Here is an 18975-nt window from a genome sequence, read left to right on the forward strand (position 1 = left end):
ATTCAATCTAAATAACATACATATATATTGAGCAAGCAGGGTTTTTAATTGAAATATGTTGAGATTAGATCCAGTGTTGTGGAGGGAATGTACCGTTTCTACAGCATGCTTGGTTTATATTTGTAACACGTTGTTCATTGTTGCACATTTTTACTAGCCCATTGAAAAACACTGCCTGAAAACAGTCAGAAAAGGGCTGCCCCAACACTGTCATATTAGCCATGGATGGCCATTTAGTCCTTAGGCCTGCAATATATCAGTGACAGTGGAGGGCAGGTCACAGAGGACAAAATGTTCAGTGACATCTCCAATAGGAGCACCAGTCCATTTAAAAAGCCTTTGTTCATTTTTGCCATTAATAGTCCAACCTGATTCTAGAAGAGCTTCTCTTTAAAACTACTCACAACTACCATAGCTTTCCACCAAGGTTATGCAAGCCTTTTGCAATAGTTGACGTCTACAATTTTTGAATTGTTGTTGTTTTTTTGTTGCTACCTTTTTGTCCTAATATTTACTACAGTTACAGTATAGGTTTAATACATACAAGTAATGAAATTCACAGTCCGGGTTCTTGAATTCTGGAAATGGTTCCCTGCAGCTAATTTTTTTAAAGTGCTGTGCAAGACCACCAGTGTGCTGCCTATTGTGTGGGGGGGGCTTCTAGAAAGCCTGTCCACACCAGCCAGTGGTCAGCTATGAGCAATATGCCCCTGTTTTCATCAGGCACGCTGCCTCCAGGCTGTGGCAGTGGTCACAGTCAGGAAAGCCCTTGCTCTTTTCTTTTAGCCCGGTTATGTTAGACGTGTATCTCAAGTTTCTGCTTAATCTCTTTTGAATGAGAGGGAAGTCATAGCCATGGTGTTGAGTCTATTCTCCTTTTTTATACTTCTGTTTAAAGCTCTTTTAAAGTGCTTCTCCTGTGGTATCATATGACTATGTTGGGATATGTTCTGTTGTATGGGCCTTCCTTTAGTTTGCTCCATTTCTTGCAGCCTTGTGTCTGCTAAGGTTCATCGCAGACATGTGAGTGCATGCTTTACTAAATCACCTGCATGCTTTTCTGTCTGGTCGCTGGCCCATTAGTCAGACAGATTCAGTTACGTGAATGCTTTTCAAAATCCAGATCTCCGTTTTTAACTTCAGTTACTAATTTGAGCCTGGTTTGCATTAATCTTTAAGCCTTGTTTGCATTAATTGGGTGTTGTGTTCTGTTATAAAGCTTGTTTGGCCTGTGTAATAGACACCTCTTGGCAAACATCACCGGCATCACATGTACTTAAAGCTAATCCATTAGCCTGGCACATTACGGTCAGAGCAGAACAGGGTACAGGACGTGCTGCCTTCCCCACATGGTGTAAAAGGGCAAAATGCAGCCTCCTTACTTTCTTCAGCTTGTATCTACACCAATCCAGCTGCAGCATGTGTGTGTTTTAGTTTTTGCTATGTTTTCTTTTTTAATAAAAGTGAACACGAGGCAGGTGGAGTTGATTGTCGTTAGATAAGCTTGAGCTGCTGTTTTGGTGGGATGTTTTGGCTCAGTGAATCGCCTAGAAACACGAGCCTCTTTCAGAACTCTGCTGGCTCTCCACAGCTGCCTGCCCCTCTGTCCACAGCGTTCAGACAAGTACTGAGCTGAAGCCTGGGCATGGGCCTGGGCCTGGGTGGAGTTGTCCCCTCCGCTTGTGTTTTGTTTTGTTACCCTGGGCCCTCTGATGGGTGGGGTGGAAAGGGCTTAATGCTGTAATCCTCCTCCCCCCTGACACAGATCCCTCTTGGCCTGGCCCAGGGGTTTTGTGCTGAGGGGGGTTGATGCTCCACTCCCTCTTGAACAGCTGCGTCCAATGCCTGCTCCTCCATAAACAAGGGGGAACTCGTCATGGCAGCACTGACTAGACGTCAAACTCTGTGACCCCAGCTCTCTCAGGCTGCTGATGTCCCCCCCCCCCCACAACAGTCACCCTGAGGGCCAGCAGGAAACCGCTGATGTGCAGGCCAAGAGGGTCTGGCCCGCCCTGGTGCTACGTGGGGGCTCAGCATTCTCTCTCTGACCACATTCCACAAAGATTGATATTTCCTGGCCATTTCAGTCAACATCCTAATTCCATGTTTCCCAATGAGTGAGAACTCACTAAACTTGAATCTAGCTTTTATTTCAGAAGCCACACCAATCTGTCCATGCCCGTGCGCTGGAGGATGATGCTGCTCGTTTCATGGCTGTTTGTCGAGGCAGATATGCATCCTGAGTGACGTTATCTGCTCGTTGCTGCACTGTTCTCAGCTTGTGTGGTTGCCTTAGGCTAAGCCCTACTGTCAACAGGATACCCAGCCGCCACTGCTAATGCACAAGAGCCTCTTAAGAAACTGCCTTGTCAGAGAGGCTCTGGCAGCCTTGTGTCTGCTTGATTTCTCCTAAATGAGTTTGAAGCTCGTACTATTGTTTTCCACCCTCTCTGATGATTCTTAAATTAAAACAAAATAAAATTGTCACAGTGATTTTTGATGGTCATTGTCAGTATGTGCAGCCCCTTCATAAAAAGCTCATTACTTCATCACCGTGGGTTTCAGACACATTTGTCAAAGTATTACATGGTGAAGTTCTGCGTCTCCTTCCCCCTGTCTGGTGTGGCACTTGCCCCATCTTCCCTGCGAACAACTGTTAGGTGAGAATGAAACGTGTCGGGAGCGGCTGCATCATGGGTGACCTCACGCTTCACCTTTTCATTAACCCCCCTCTCATGGCTTTATCGCTGTGTAGTGCGCACACGTTGCTAGGCAGCTGATGAGTTGTCCTCCCTCGTCGTCACGTCAGGTGGTGCCTACGGCTCCCAGGCCAGCCGGTCTGAGCCGAGGCAATTCTGCAGACATGACTGAAACCCTAATAAACAGATACTGTTTCTGTGTTTCATAAACACAGAACAGGGTTGTAAAGAAAAATACTTTGGGATTAAAGGGAGAGATCTTTGTATCATCAATGATCACAGCAATCTTACTGCCTATGTACCTTGTAATGACTTTGCATAACCGCAATTCTATGTTAAACTCTTTTAATCTGGGACATACTTTGACCTTTTGATTGCCATGCCATTTAACATTCTTGACCTTTTCGATTTAGTAACGTCTTTTGTCTTTCTCTCTTTTCTGTGTTGTGTTCAGGGCTCCAGAGATCATCCTCGGACGTCCTTTCTGCGAGGCCATAGACATGTGGTCTCTGGGCTGCGTTATGGCGGAGCTGTTCCTGGGCTGGCCGCTCTATCCCGGAGCACTGGAGTATGACCAGGTAAGAAAGCACAGGTGGGCTGTACGAGGTCAAAAGCTGCTTGGTGAACCAGTGAGCAGTCATCATTCCTGTCAGTGGAGCCTGATTGCGTTCAGTGTCTTTGTGGATTCTTTTGTCCGTTGGATTGTTTCAAGTGTTTTTAGAACAGATCTATTTTTGTGTGCCTTCATAGACATATGCAAAAGTTGTACAATATAAAGACTTGAAAGGGAATAAGGTTTATTTTATTCAGTGAACAAGTTCAGTAAAGTGTTGCCTTAAAGTAGTGAGGTCAAATTGAAGGTATTTTAGTGAACGGTACATGAACAGTACATGAAGTAGTGCCTGAAGTTTGCAGTGGTAACTGTTTTTGTGAGCTGGCATTGATCTCTGAAGGGTAAAACACTGCACACTAGCCTGCTAGTTCTAGGACCGTATGTCTGTCTAATATACTAATACTAGCAGCCAGGGTTTACGTTAGCCGGCATCACATTTAGTGGTCCGGCAAAGGAAAATATCAATAGCCAAAATGACCAGAGAGAAATATGCCAAATAATACATTGGTTAATAGCATATTAAATAGCCTAATATCATGTATGACCTATAAAATAAGTTGCATAGTCCACTTAAACTTAGATGCTGCGAAAAAACGAATGATGTTTTAAGCCAGAACAGCAGAAAAAGTTCATATGGTTAGGGCATGAAAAGATCGATTGAAGAGCAGGTTTGCAATGAGTTGCTAAAAAATAATTCGTGCTGACTACTTGTAGTGAAATATATTGGTGTTTTGTGTTTTTTAATTGCTGTTTAAATGTAGGTTTTTGTTTGGCTATTGTCCGATACTTGTTTAATATGGACGGAATTCTGAAATATTAACAGCCATAATGGTCATCAAAAAATAAACAGTCACATAATCTCTGCTAGGAGCCCAACACACACACACACACACACACACACACACACACACATACACACACACACAGGCACCCACACACCCCTACACCCATATCAACTCGGTGTGCACCATCAGCAGGTTCTCATCTCCGTGCTCTCTGTGTTTGTGCAGCATTGTGACAACCCAGTCACATCACTGCAACACCCCCTGCCTGCCATAAACACAGTTTATTTAACCCCCTACCGAGTGTATGTGTGATTGTGGTGGGGCTGTGGGGGGGAGAGACATGGAGACATGAGGGGAAGTGAAGACCAGGCCAATCCCTTCCTCTGCCTGCTCTGTAGTGTGCCCCACAGGTCTGAAATATACTTTTGCTGGTAACTGGCGGAAAAGGCCGGCGTTACCTGCTGGCGCAAAAATGGACTATGTGACAAACAACAAATATGTGTGACGATTTATTTAATATTTCTATTAAATTTCACATATTATATAGCTCACAGATCCAACCCCCCAAACATTCCCCTCCACCTACCTTCATGGAAAGAGTAAGAGAAAGTAAAAAATAAAGTAGAAAAATAAGAAAGTAACACTCTTTGTATATAGTGTATACAAAAATGGCACGGGTCTCAGCTCTGCCTTCCTGGGGTGTTGTGCCATCTTGTGGATTTCAGAAGCAATTATAAGCAGTTTTTAGAATGGACTTGTATACCTTAATAAAATAAAAATCATAATAGTAAATAAATTGCCATCACGATGCATGGCTCAGCTATATCGGTATATCGTGCTTTAAAATATTGCGATACTAAGGATTTTTTTCCTCCCACCTTTTATTCTTATGTTTTACCTGGGGGGGGGGGGAATCCTGTCAGCTACTAGAAAGTGAACTGTCTGAGCACTGAATAGGTGTGTGTGTGTGTGTGTGTGTGTGTGTGTCATCTGCATAGGGCATGTGAAGGGTGCTTCTAGCATCTTGGCCTGGCATCTCCACAAAACCTCAAGGACAGCCACCACATTGCTCTTCTTGCCCAGCCAACAAACATCTAGTCTCCTACGTCATACTTAAAAACACTGGCCTTTTTTTAAGGGAGGGGAGGGGTGGCATGTCCTATTCTGCTGCTGTTCATTTTATGTCCTATTCAAATTATATTCATTTTATTTACACTGTGTGCATATCTGCCAGTTTAGCATGCTCATTTAAGAGGTAATTTCTCTCAGCTACACAGCTCAAGGTGACAGTCACACACACACACACTCACTCAAAGTAGCGGAGACAGCGGACGGTTGGTGATGCTAGTTTTTTTGTATGCGTACTGTATAAATAGCCAAGTGAATGTTTGGTCTTACATGCTCAGTTATTGTCAGCTCTTTAAAGTGCACTATAAAGGGAATAGTGGGTCACCATCTCGGGTGGCCAGGGTTCATTGAGCTATAAATGCTGTCAGCTTATAAATGGATACAACTAAGAAATGAAATGAAAGGTATTATATGTTTCCAGTACTCGCATACAGAGAGGGAAGTGAAACAGACTGCTTGTTCCTCATCTAAATCTGGCTAATGAGACACTACAACATAATGTCTTTCTCTAACTCTGCTCCAAACATGTTTTTAACAAATTTTAAAGCTCAACTCCTATCTCTCCGTGCAATCTCCAGATTCGCTACATTTCCCAAACACAAGGGCTGCCAGGGGAGCACCTACTGAATTCAGGGACCAAAACCCATCGCTTCTTCTGTAGAGAGTCTGACTCGCCCTACGCTGCCTGGAGGCTGAAGGTACGGACTCCTCTCATCCTCATCCTCTAATGCCTTTGCCATCTTTAGTCGCCCATGTCTCCCTCATGCTGTTTAATTGTATTTCATCACTATCGACTCCCTCACAACCTTCTCTCATGTTTTGGTGTGAGTGCGTGTGTTTGTGCATGTATGTGTGACATTTTTCTTGCCTGTTCTGCAGACGACAGAGGAACACGAGGCAGAGACAGGCTTGAAATCTAAGGAGGCCAGGAAGTACATCTTCAGCTCTCTGGATGATATCGGACACGTAAGTGCCAAAACAGGCCTCTTCACCTCTCCATCCCCCCACGCTGATCACTCAAAACTGCTGAGCTTTAAGCTCTCTACATATCAGGTTATGCTGCATAGAACTCTCTCTTTCTCTCAGACAAAACAAACACCAAAACCCTTGGACAAGCATGAGTCTTTTTTTGTATTTTCATTTTCCTTCCCCCCCCTTCTAAGGTAAACCAGGTTCTAAGAATGGAGGGGGCCGATCTGCTGGCTGAGAAGGCAGACCGCGGCGAGTTTGTGGATCTCCTGAAGACAATGCTGCTGCTGGACGCTGACCAGAGGCTGACCCCCGGAGACGCTCTTGCCCACCCCTTCCTCACTATGCAGCACCTCTTTGACTTCCCCCACAGCAACCAGTACGTCATGCACATTTTAATGAGCCCTTGGGTCTCTGTCAGGAATGGTTATATCATTATTTTTTTTTTAACCTCAAATGGGTGATTCACCAATTGAGCTGCTTCATATTTGCATGAAATTGACATAATGCGTTCTGTACTGATCCATATTGCATATTGTAGTGGCAGTTGGCCTCTGTTTGTTGAGAAACCCCTTGAGATGGCACTGTGTGACTAAGTGTGCCAGTTTTTCTCCTCATTTGGAAACTCAAGCATACAAGTCAACAGGAAGATCTGCCTAGCAACAGCATGACATACAATTCAAATACCCAAGTAGTACTTGAAGAAAGTACGTTGATTCAGTTGAACAAAAATGTCTCGATTCATGGCATGCCTTTGCCATAGAAATGTAAACAAATAAAATGTGTCCGTCTAGTTGTGTCCAGATTGCTAAACTTGAAACCGATGAGACTTAATGGAACTTTATGCCAGTTAGATTCAGATAATCCTAGTTCTCCTCCAGGCAGACCCTAATCTACTGTATTCTTATGGTTTTGTCTTTGTCCTTATACTCAATTATTGTTTTTTTTCCTTTTAGTGTGCAATCATGTTTACACATCATGGACATGTGTCAATCGAAGTCCAATTCGTATGATTTGCTTAGTCGCAACAAAGCGCTCTCAATGAGACCGGTCACATTGCCCAGTACCACCAACATGAGTGTGGCTTTCAACAAGATGGCCTGCATCCACTCACAGGTAAGCCACTGCCTTCACAGAGCAATGGTATTATGTGTTAAATATTATCAATTTGCCTTAGGAGCCACTGACTTGATAATAGGTTTTGGGTTTCTTCTGTGGGGAAGTGTTGCCATCAGCTGGCTGATGCTGGTATTGCACCCAGTTGTCCAATTGCATCCGTTTAAAACTCAGAGGAAAGTGTAATTTTTTTTGGCCTTTCCCTAATGGGAAACGGGTAACAGGTAAAGTTCAGTGATGAAATTACGTGCAATTATGCAGCCGTGTGTACTGAGACTTTCTAAACTGAAGTTTTCACCTCAAGTGTCTTCACACTCAACACCCACTTACAGACAGGGAGATTCGCTGTAGAAGTTCCGAATCTGTAAATGTCAGTAAAGGTCATGTGAAAATTCCGCTAGAATCAGAAGTAATAACCATACACAAAGCTGTAATCTCTCTCTCTCTCCCTCCCCCTCCCTCTTTTTCTCTCGCTTTCTCATTCTCCTCTCTCTCACTCCCTTCCTCCTCTCTCCTCTTAGTCTTTAGCTCCATCTGCTCCATCTGTGCTTCATCCTGGGATCCCCATCCAGGCAGGAAATGCTCAGTTTGGCTGCAATGACTCCTTCCAGCAAGCCCTCATCCTCTGCCCTCCAACTCTTCAAGGTTCACTGCTCCTCTGATTTCTACCAGATCACTTTCATGTCACTTATATCCCTGTGTATTAGTGTATCGTAGAATCAAGTGCTATTTGTCCATTGCACTAGTGTCATGTAGTCAGTTTGAAACACCAGATTGGTTTATCGGTCTTCTTGTAAATTGACTCGCCCCTTTGCATGTTGTAACATATGAACCTTGACAAAGAGCTTAAGTCTGCTGGTTCTTGGGGAAACATTGTCCACATTTGCACTCATTTTGGCAGCATATGTGCGGTGCTGAGACTTCTGTCTGTTCTCTCTGGAAGGAATCCCCTCGAACCCAAACCAGCCGGCAGCCTACCCCGTTAGGATGGAGAGCACCATTCCCCTGGTCACACAAGCCCCTGCCATCCAGCCCATCACCATGCGGCCAGGAGTCATCGCCCAGGTGAAGCTACGCTGCTTACTCTAATGGCGATATACTACACATAGTATGGAACTAAATGAGCATATATTGCATCTTGTAGCATGCAATGATGGGCTACAAAATGAAGATTCACAGGCATTGATTAATGCATGAGTGTCAAGTAGGCATCAGCTGACAGTGCAAACAGACCCACAGCATGGTGTTTATCCTTTCTTCTCACCTTCCTGTGCGATCTGTGCAGCAGCCGTGGTCAAACAGGACTCCTCAGATCCTGGTGCCAGCCTGGCAGCAGGTGCCCCCTCCTGCCACCACTCTGGCATCTGACAGCATGGCACGCCCCCAGAGGCTTGGAGAGTGGGGGTGAGTGTGTCACACCTTCTGATTGAGGGCTCCAAGGGCCTCTGCTGAAATTATGATGATTAAGGACTGATTGGCTTTGACCGTTTTAATTAGTAACTTTTACTGTAACTTTGTCCTCCTCTTTTTTTCTCAGGAAAGTGCAGCAGCACAGCAGCCATTACGGCTCCGTGATGCAGCAACCTCTTTTAACAAACCAAATGGCAGTCTCTGCTCACCAGTCACTAAACATCGGCATTGCACACGTGGTATGGCCCCAGCCGGCCTCCAACATGAGGGGTTATCCCAACCAGAACAGGTGAGAACTGGTCGTATTGTTTTCTACTGTCAATTTTGCAATTATTGTTTGTAATTGCTATAGGCCCAGCAGAGTAAACCAGTGGTGATAGCGTTTAGGCTAGTGAATGGCTTTTTCCTTTTTCATGCGAGTTTCATTAGTTTGTAACTCATTTTTCTACACCTTTCTTGGTTATCCAGGAGTATCAACATGTCCCATAGTGCAGACCCTCTAGCCTCCACATACCGCCACTCTCCAAAGATGATGGACAGGCCCCGCAGCGTAGGGGCGGAGGACGTCCTGCAGCCGCCGGCCAGCGTGTCAGCCCAGAGGGTGGGCTCAGATGCGGGGCCAGGCCGGGGGAACAGGTCGGAGCTCAGCTGCTGTCAGGGGGAACAGGACTCTGATGATGGACGGCGCCGGCATCAGCAGCAACGGTGGCAGAGGAGGAGGAGAGAGCGGCGGCCTCAGCAGCAGCCTCAGCAGCAGCAGCCAATCGTCATCGGCGACTCGCCCAGCCCCACGGGCAGCGTGATCAGCATCAGCAGCGAGGGCGAGGACAGCCCGCAGAGGTGCGCAAGCAGCAAACAACCACAAACCACTGGGTGGCCCTAACAAGTGTGACACATGGATTATTATGATGAATCAAGAACATAATTTGTAACAGGTGTGTGTGTGTGTGTGTGTGTGTGTGTGTGTGTGTGTGTGTGTGTGTGTGTGTGTGTGTGTGTGTGTGTGTGTGTGTGTGTGTGTGTGTGTGTGTGTGTGTGTGTCAGTAGGTGTCGGGGCAGTGCGGAGTGTGAGGCGTGTGAGGGCACTCTGAACATGCAGCGTGTGTGCTCACTCAGCAGCCCCGACAGCAGCCTCAGCACCAGCTCCTCCGCCTCTGCCCGGTCCAGCCCCGAGCCCTGCAAGAGGACCAACAGGTAGCCACAGTATTCACACCTCTGCATATAAGGCTTAGATGGGATCTGTTTTTTTTATATCTTCATTTCATTTTACTGGGGCATTTTACTACTATGTTACAGACTTATACTACAATAGATTGAGTTAATTTTTTGCCTCAAACATCTAAACACAATAGCAAATAATGAAGTGAAAACAGGTATCGAAAATATGAATTTTATTTTACTGACAAAAATAGGTTACTTAGGGGTATATATCTGTACACATCTTTAGCCTAATACTTGGTTGCTACACCTTTGGCAGTGATTACCGCTTCAAGGTGTCTTGGGGAAAGAAGCCAAAAAGAACCCAAGAGCTTGGCACACTTGTTTCTGGACATTTTTGCCCATTCCTCTTGGCATATCCTTGCAAACGCCGTCAGGTTTGATGGGGAGCATTGGTACACAGCCATTTTCAGCTCTTTCCACGGATCCAGAATTGGATTCAGGTCCGTGCTCTGGCTGGTGGATTCCAAATAAATTGTAGAAACATCTCAAGCAGTATCAGTGGAAACAAAATGCACCTCAGCTCACTTGTGGGTGTCATATCAAAGGGTTTTCGCACGTGTGTACATATGATATTTTACATTTTAATTTTTAATAAATAAGCACAAATGTCTAAAAACCAGTTTTCACTTTGTCATTATGGGCTATTTTGTAATTTGAGACAAAAAAATAACTCCTCTATTGTAGAATATGTCTGTAACGTGTGAAAACGAGGAGAAGGTAGGTGAAAGGGGTGTGGAGACTTTCTGTGTTGACTGTTTATATAATAAAAACATAAAAGCGGAGCAGCTGGTGATATGTATGTCTAGCCTACAATGCTAAATTGCAATTAGCCTATTTAGAAAAGTCTTGCTGTAGAGCAGAAATGACCTAATCTGGAGAACACGGCATTAGCCATTATGCACTGTAAACTCGACGAGAGTAAATGGGGTCACCAAGTTAAGCACCAGGGAAACACAGAGACAACTCTTTGTTGAGGAGTTAAAAGATCACCCTTAATTTATTTTAACAACACCGCTCCACTCCCTCCTTGTTGCAGAACATTCGCCATGTCGCCATTTTTGACCAGTAAACTGACCTTTGGCGCTTGTTGTACACTACAATACATCACCTGCACCTGTACCTACGCTTGTAAAGCACTTTGTAGCTCGTGTCTGTGAAAGGCGTTACATTACCATCCCGGTACACAGAACTAAATAGCGAATATCCAGGATGACTAGTGGGAATGATTACCTATCCTTCACCTAACCATATGCCATCCAAATGAATGGAAAAAAAGTGGCCAATTGTTGTATAGTGTGGCTTTTAATGTTTGAGCTGAGAGAGGTTGATGGTAACTTGTGCGTTCTGCATCCCCTGCAGCATGTCCGAGGACGACGGTAACGAGAGCGGCCGCGAGACAGTGGACGGCTCGCCAGCCTCTGACTCCTCGCCAGACGCCAGCACCAGTCCCTACTCCGAGACCCCCTACCTGGCCAGCCAGAGCAGTGAGAGCCGGCCCGCCCCCCTGGCCCCTGCCTTGGAGCGCGGTGGCAACAACAAGCCCCCGGTCAGAACTGTTGTGGTGCCGCCCATGCGGGTGCAGAACAACAACAACTCCATTCTCGATGAGCGCTTGGCCAGCACAGGTGAGCTCTACCCTCTGGGACCGTTGAAAGCACTGTAGTGCCTCTTGTAGATGACACTAAAAAAGATAAAACATGTCAGTGTCATAAGGTCCTCTTGGGCACTGTAATCATAACAATCTCTGCTGTTAGTTACGTTAGCTATAATTCAAATCTTAGCTTGGATGGTTGTTTGGGGTGTGCACCTAATTAGCCAAAGTTCAGGTCGTTGGCATGAAGATTGTGAAGTGTAGTGGACTGTGCTTCTGTGGACTAGGGTGCGACCCAGCATCACCTGCCCCTGCCCGTCTCTGCTCCCACAGGTCATAGAGGCGAGCCAAGGGCTTACCACACATTAGTTGGTCCCCGAGGCCACCACAGGTGATTATGGGTAACACGCGCCGGACGGCTCGCGCCGGCCCGCGGTACCCCGCAGTCTCTGAGTGGACACTTGTTTTTTGGTTTGAGTTCCTCCACTGTTGCGTTTTTTGGTCTTTTCTGTGATATCTCTGATATCTCTCAGCCCCCCTCTCGTTTACTCCTGTGTGCGTGTGTGCCTCCTGTTTGTCTTTATTTGCAGACGGTGCATTCCTCTCCGCCTGTGGCATCTTTAGTATTACTTTCCTCTCTTCAGGGCATGCTATAAAGTAATATTGCGATTTCATGCAACCCTCGGGATGCGCTCATGCAGCCTAGTATTGGCTGTCTGGCCCCAATCAGGAAATACTGCTCATGCTGTGAGGGTCTGTGGCAATATAGCATCTTTATATGCACTGCAAACTGGGTGGTTCTTCATCTGAATCCCTTTTCATGTCGTGCAGCAGTGGCATGAAGAACACGCTCTAAGGCCATTTTTTTTAGGCATCTGTTACTTTTGTCCTGGTCATTTTCTTTTGTGTGTCCTTGGAAAGCACACGTTGTTGTTCAAGTGGACACAACATGGTCTTTCAACTTCCAGTTAGCCAGCCTTAGCAGTTGATGTAGAAAAAAATAGCACATATGTTTGCAAACCTGTTACAGCCTGTTTTCTTCCTTTTGTGGTTTTTTTTAAGAGCTTTTTTTTTCATTTGAAACTTATATTGTTATTGTGTCTCTATATCTGTCCTCTCTCTCTTGCTCTCTGTCTGCCTGGCTGTATTTCTTTCTTTCTTTCTTTCTCTCTCTTTGTCTGTCTCTCTTTTTTTTTATCTCTCCCTTTTAATCTCTTTCCGTCACTCCGTCTATTGGTCTGTTTTTCTCTCTCTCCCTCCATCCTTCTACTTCTTTCCTTTCCTTTCCTCCCTCTCAGTCTTAGAGTCCTTATGCCAGTCCAGAGGGCGCTGCGTCCCCGCACTGCTGAGCCACTTCTCCACCCACATTCTGCCCCGCCAGCAGAAGATGAGTTCTGCATTCCAGCAGCAACCGCTGGGCTTCGGCCAGGTCAGACACGCACACACACGCACACACACACACACACACACACACACACATTCTCACATAAACACACGTGCTTAGAGTAGTCTTGATTCATGTGTTGATGGGAAAAATATGATGTTTGACAGGATCTTGTCTAATCCCACAGGTCCAGCACTACGCCTCCTGTCACAAGGAGTGGAATGGCAACTACATGTCCCACCGGCCGCAGGCCTTCATCCCGCCCACCGTACACGCTCACGCCTTCCCCCTGGCAGCCCACGGCAGCCCCACCCACAGCGTGGCTCCGCCCCAGCCGCCCCCCTCGGTTTCAGGTCAAGCCCCTCCTCCTCCGCCACCAGTGCAGGCCCCTACGCTGCTCTCCTACCCTCCTCCCCCACCTCCCACCTCCGCACCCGTGGCCCACCTGCTGGCCTCACCCTGCCCGTCGCGGCCCGCCGTCCTGCAGCCCGCCTACGGACTTCTGCCGCACCCATCACTCACGGTGGGACTCAACCACCACCACCACCCCCACCTCCACCCCCACCACCAGGGCCAGTTCAAGGCGCTCTTCCCCCCGCACTCCTTCATGGCCTCACCCGTTTACGCCGGCTTCCCCCTCAGCCCCGCCAAACTCAGCCAGTATCCCTACATCTGAGTCTCGGCGGCAGGCCTCGGCTAGCCCACTCCACCACCGCCATCACCCCCACCAACACGGTCACCACCAGCGCAGCCACCGCTACTAGTCCTGTGCTCAGCTTTCGATTCTGAACAGGCCCCCGACGGACCACAGAGGGGGGCCACTACTACTACTATTACTACTACATACCCAAAAGAACCTTTTTCGTATTTTTTTAAAACCATGTAGATTGAGGATGATTATAATGATGCAAATGATATAGAGCTTTACAGTTAATCAAAGCAGTGAGTGAAATTGAATGAATGAATGAATGAATGAATGAATGAATGAATGAGTGAGTGAGTGAAATTAAACATACAAATGAGGTAAAGGGGGTAAGTGTGTGGGTGAGAGATTGTGTGTTGTGGTCGAATGAATTAGATAACTCGCTTACGATGTGTTTCTTTTTGCACATTTGATAACAACCCAGTCTTCAGATCTCCTTTTGTACAGGGATGAGAGGAATGAAGAAAAAAAAAAAAATCCTCCTCCCCTTTATTCTGACTATTTTTCTATGTTGCCTTGGAAACTTGTGTGCTAGACACGTCTTTTCTTGTGAAGCCATCCCAGTCGCCTGTGCTTGGGTGACGTATATGCGCGTATCAGCCTCATAGTGTATTGGTGGGAACTGTCTTAGTCTTTGTTGCATCCTGCTGTGGTTTCAGTGTTTAGTGACCCAACAGAAGGCACTCTCTCCCACAAAAAGCCTGCATGTTCTGTGCATGGGCAAAAGAAAGTGGCTAGAGTTTGGTTTGTTTGTTTGTTTCTTTCTTTCTGAAGAAAAACAAACAGTGGGACAGTTGCCTGAATGTCACACTCCCTCAATCTCTTGTGTCTGATGAGACTCACTGCATTGTGACCCGGTTCCCCACAGAAAAAGTGCCTTACCTTTGGTCAGACGTGGCGAGACATTGTGACCCTGGTGTTTCTAGAAAATGCCCCAGACTCATTACTTGCAGATCAAATGAAGTGGTTATTCGTTAGACGTGGTTGATGCTATTTTTTCGATCTGTTTTAATCGGTGGAACATCAGAAGTGTTCAGATGCCTGAAATATCCGGTATTTCATGGAGTGACATCGTTAGGGTAGGAGAGGTGTCTTTAACCCTTCACCCCAAATGAGAAAAACGAGATTCTGCAAGCGCACGTCAACGAAAACCAAGTCTTGCACATCTTTGCACGTCTTGCACATGGTCACTCTTGAAGTCCCACACAATAACTCACAACCATTTTGATAATGTGGCTCTCAATAGTATAGCAACATGGGACCAAACCATCTTCATCATTTTGTTCCCATCTGTGATCGTGTCTAGGATTGCTTCACGGTCACGTTTTAAGCTTGTTTTTATCGAGGAGGATTGAGAAAATCAAATGCTTCCAGTGTAGATTGCCTTTATACAGTTAAGCTCGTTATGTTGACTGCTAGTTAATGGAACTTCTGAGACCCCCAGCCTTTGTCCCTTATCACTGATATACTGTATTGCTTGTAATTGAGTTGATTATGCTTAGATTATATACCCGAGCAAAATGATGCTTTTTTGAAAAGTAGGATGTGGTATGTGTGTGATGGCATATGTTTGTGTGATCTCCAGCTTAGGACAGTGGTGGTGTTGACTTGAGTTAGGGTTAGAGTAAAGGACATTCAGGTGATCCACATGCCCATGTGCTTAGACTGTTTCACATAGTTATAGCGAACAGTATTGACGACGTTTTAACAGAACTGTAGTACAATCTGTACTCTTGTGTTCTTTTAGTGATCAAGTTTTGTTTTTCCTCCTTAGTTATAAGAATTAGCTTTAGCTTTGACACGCTATTAACTTTAACCTTCGATTTAATTTGTTTTGGTTTTCCATATAAGCTTGTGAAGACTTTTCAGTATTTAATCTCCATCTATCAATCATTGCTGGAGTGTGTGTTTGTGTGTGTGTGTGTGTGTGTGTATATGTGTGTATATATATATATATATATACAATATATATATATATAGTGCTTTACAAAGATGTGAGGTTGTGTGCAATTTATTCCTCATTTTGAGCATGGTAAAAATTGTGCTTTTAATCGTCCTGTTCGATTACAGATTTCTTTCTGTAATACATTCCATCAGGGAGTTGTCGTCTCTTGCATTTAGCTTTTCTTGTAGTTTGACTTTAGATGCATTGTCTTTGCTATCAAATGCTTTGCAAGACCAAAGACCATAACTTGTTTTGAACGCAAAGTAGCTACTGTTCCTTCTTATACCACAAGTATACCATAGACGGAACTTGGTGTTTGGCAAAGCAACTCTGTGTGTGGAATGGAAAAGGGGTGAGGTTGACATTTTAGCTTTTTTGGGCAAGTAGTATCATTTATCTTGAATGTATCATAGATAAGCTGCTATATACTGATTGCCACTTCCTAATAGCTGTGAAAGTAGGTGATTTTTAACGTAGATCCTACTTAGCATTCCAATTTTGTGTAAGTCTAATTACAATAGACGTGTGGTTTTGATATGACCTAATGATAGAAGTGTGTGTTCTTATGTTATGCGATTAGGACAGGAACCGACAAAACCTTTGTAATGCCTCTGTATATTTTGGCTTTTCTGTTTGGCGTGTTGTGACTACTGTATTGCAAGGTGCTTTTCTGGCTGTGATCTGGGTTGTTTTGAGTGGTTCTTTCTTTTTTGTTATCGGTTTGTTTCTTGTCTATGTTTGAAGTGTAGTTATCGTTGGCCTCATTGGCATGTACACATCGTTGTCTTGATGTACAATAATTTAACTATATTTTAATGTCCGCCTTCTGTTAACATTTGCCCTACCCTGTAGATTTCACTCAATGGCTCCACTGTTATGTATTACTGACACGTGGATATGGTATACTTTTAGTGCCGTTCTTCTTGTCTATGCTGTGAGATTCAGAGTAACCTAGATATCTGATGTTCCTTTAACATGCTATTAAGCACTTGTTAGCATGTCAATAGGCTGACCTGGTGTAGGTTTATTCATTCATGCTTTAGTGTTTTCCGTTTCTGAAGTTGCAGTGTTTAAAAGAAACTATAAGCCTCCTTCTCTCATAAATCCATGGGGAATGAAGATGTTGTGCAGATCCTTGTGTTGTAACAAAGCCTATGTGGTGTAGTTACTGAGCACCTGTTGATGTTGAGTGACTCTGCAGTGTCACCTGTCAGTGTGTACGTGGTTTAGGAGCTCTTGTGTTCTTTGTGAAACCCCTTGACCTTCTGTCCTGGTGGTCGGCAGCACAGAGTCTGTGCCTTTTCTAAAGCACCGGGGTGGGGCAGCAGGCCTTGAGTACCAATTGGTTCCTAGTACCTGATCTCCGCCCAATCCCATCTCTTTCATCACTTAAAGGGGGAGAGCACAATGTGCTGCCCAGGTGGATTGTTAGGACTCACTGTTTCCTACCCCTAGTCACATCAGCACATTCTAACCTCAGTAAATGTGAGAAGATTTTTCCTTTGAAAAACGGCATAGGGTTTCCCAGCAAGTGAAATACGCTTTTTCCTTGAATGGGATTCCTGATTATATGTTGAGATGATCACAGTACCACCACCTCCCCCCACACCCAACTCAAACACAGACACACATACATACCCACTCTTGAGTTTTGTTTGACTGTCAATGTGTGAAAATGCTGAGAACCATTTTTAGTGAACGGAATAGAGAAGTGTATAATACATTATTAATCAGGGAATATTTGTATGCTGATTGAATCACCCAAGTCTGTTCATTTGTATTTGGGGAGATTTACACTATACACTGTGAATGTATACATGAACAAAACATTGGGGGTTGAAGGCCATCAAAAGAAAAACATGGAGGAAAAACATCCCTCACCCATGGAATTAGTTATGCCTTACCTGTTTTAATTCACTTGTAACAGGTCTAGTTAATGCTTCTTGTATCACAGACCATTGATTTTCCTGTTGTGTCCATTTGTCACAAAACTGAATAATATTGCGTTTTTGGCGAAGGCTTCATTTTTTTCAAGCTCCTTTTTCTGTAAAAAAAAAAAAAAAGCATAGGTGGACATTTGGCTGAGCATGTGGCGCTAGAAGAAACGTATAGATACTACTACCTGTGCACATACAATAATGTTCACTAGTATGCATGTGGAATTGAAGTTAGTTGTGTCTCTAAAATGTAATTTGTTAAAAGAAGGCAGAATAATACCTGGAAGCCTTCACGCAAGCTACACCAAAACCATGTGTATTCTTTTTATTCAGATCTGATATTTGAGGTGAAATTCAGTCAAGCACTCAAGGATAGGACATAAGAAAACAGAGTTTATTTGATGAATGCTCAATCATGTGTACACAACAGACTGAATAGTATTTGTACTTTATTTGACATTTTACCATTATTATTCAAAATACCAAACATTTTAGTTTACAATTTTGTTTTCCTCCCTCTCAGTTAAGAGATTATTGTACATCAAATTCAGGGTCTTTATATTTGTCTCATGTGCTACTGTACTATACCTAAATCCTTAATGCTTGGGTTGGATTGCTTTAGATATATTTTTACATGGATTTTCATTTTTATTTCAGGCAGGTAATCCTCAAAAAAAAAATCACACTGCTTGGTTATAGATAATATATTTAGATTTTACAAAGCAAATAGTCTTTATTTACTAGATATGAGCGGTTACTGTTTTAATATTTTGTAGATTGTGTGGCTCCCTTAATTCAGTTTGCTTTAGTTTTTATTCCTGCTACATTAGTTTGCCATGTAGCCATTGCACTGTGCAATATTTACAACATGAGGACTGGGAAATATATATTTTTCCTTTATGTAATGTCTCTTACAGTTTGCGGTCGTTTTTTCCTCTCTAGTTTTCAGTGATTTTTCTTCTTTTTTTTTTTTCAATGTGACCAAGCCTTATGTACTTGTCACAGAAAGCGGGTTTCTCCTGGTGACTATTGGTGAGTGTCAAAATTAAGAATTTATGGTGTATTGTCGAAAATCACTTTGAATAAAAATGTCTATTACAGCAAAATGATTTCCGATTACTTCTTCCACCTTCTAAGTTCAAACTTTACCCATTTGCTTGTTTTATGTTACATAAAAACAGCGCCATCGTGTGGGTCAATACGCACAAAAGCATGTGTCCATTGGGATGCACATTTCCGGTTGTTATGCAACAGCACACTGTGAATTATATTATCAGGTTTAAAAAGGCAGTTTATTGTCCATACATCCGATTCCAAAGTTCAATGGAGAAACTCTTAAGTGTAACTTATCTACTCAATGCCTACGTAAATGGAATCGTAGTCTAACTTACTCATCGTGATATAACAGTCAATAATTGTAAGCAGTAATTTATAGCTTTTAAATAAAAACCTCAACATCGACTAAGATAATGAG

General features: G+C 44.2%; 1 protein-coding gene across 3 annotated transcripts in view; it reads left to right on the forward strand.

The window, feature by feature from the left end:
- hipk3a (homeodomain interacting protein kinase 3a) overlaps nt 1-18596 on the forward strand; it is a 31280-nt gene extending 12684 nt beyond the window's left edge. For 2 of the 3 annotated variants that reach the window (XM_080842693.1, XM_080842695.1), the window contains exons 3-16: nt 3154-3277; nt 5804-5923; nt 6105-6191; nt 6389-6573; nt 7151-7310; nt 7832-7955; nt 8254-8375; nt 8596-8714; nt 8848-9009; nt 9189-9560; nt 9768-9914; nt 11301-11566; nt 12831-12961; nt 13104-18596. In XM_080842693.1, coding sequence (XP_080698819.1) covers nt 3154-3277; nt 5804-5923; nt 6105-6191; nt 6389-6573; nt 7151-7310; nt 7832-7955; nt 8254-8375; nt 8596-8714; nt 8848-9009; nt 9189-9560; nt 9768-9914; nt 11301-11566; nt 12831-12961; nt 13104-13592 — 2608 coding nt within the window. In that variant the 3' untranslated portion in view covers nt 13593-18596. The remainder of the gene's footprint in view (nt 1-3153; nt 3278-5803; nt 5924-6104; nt 6192-6388; nt 6574-7150; nt 7311-7831; nt 7956-8253; nt 8376-8595; nt 8715-8847; nt 9010-9188; nt 9561-9767; nt 9915-11300; nt 11567-12830; nt 12962-13103) is intronic. The other variant, XM_080842694.1, reaches the window with a different exon arrangement.
- The last annotated feature ends 379 nt before the right edge of the window (nt 18597-18975 follow it).

This window comes from Sprattus sprattus, assembly GCF_963457725.1.
Source record: "Sprattus sprattus genome assembly, chromosome: 7".
NCBI classification, from domain to species: domain Eukaryota; kingdom Metazoa; phylum Chordata; class Actinopteri; order Clupeiformes; family Clupeidae; genus Sprattus; species Sprattus sprattus.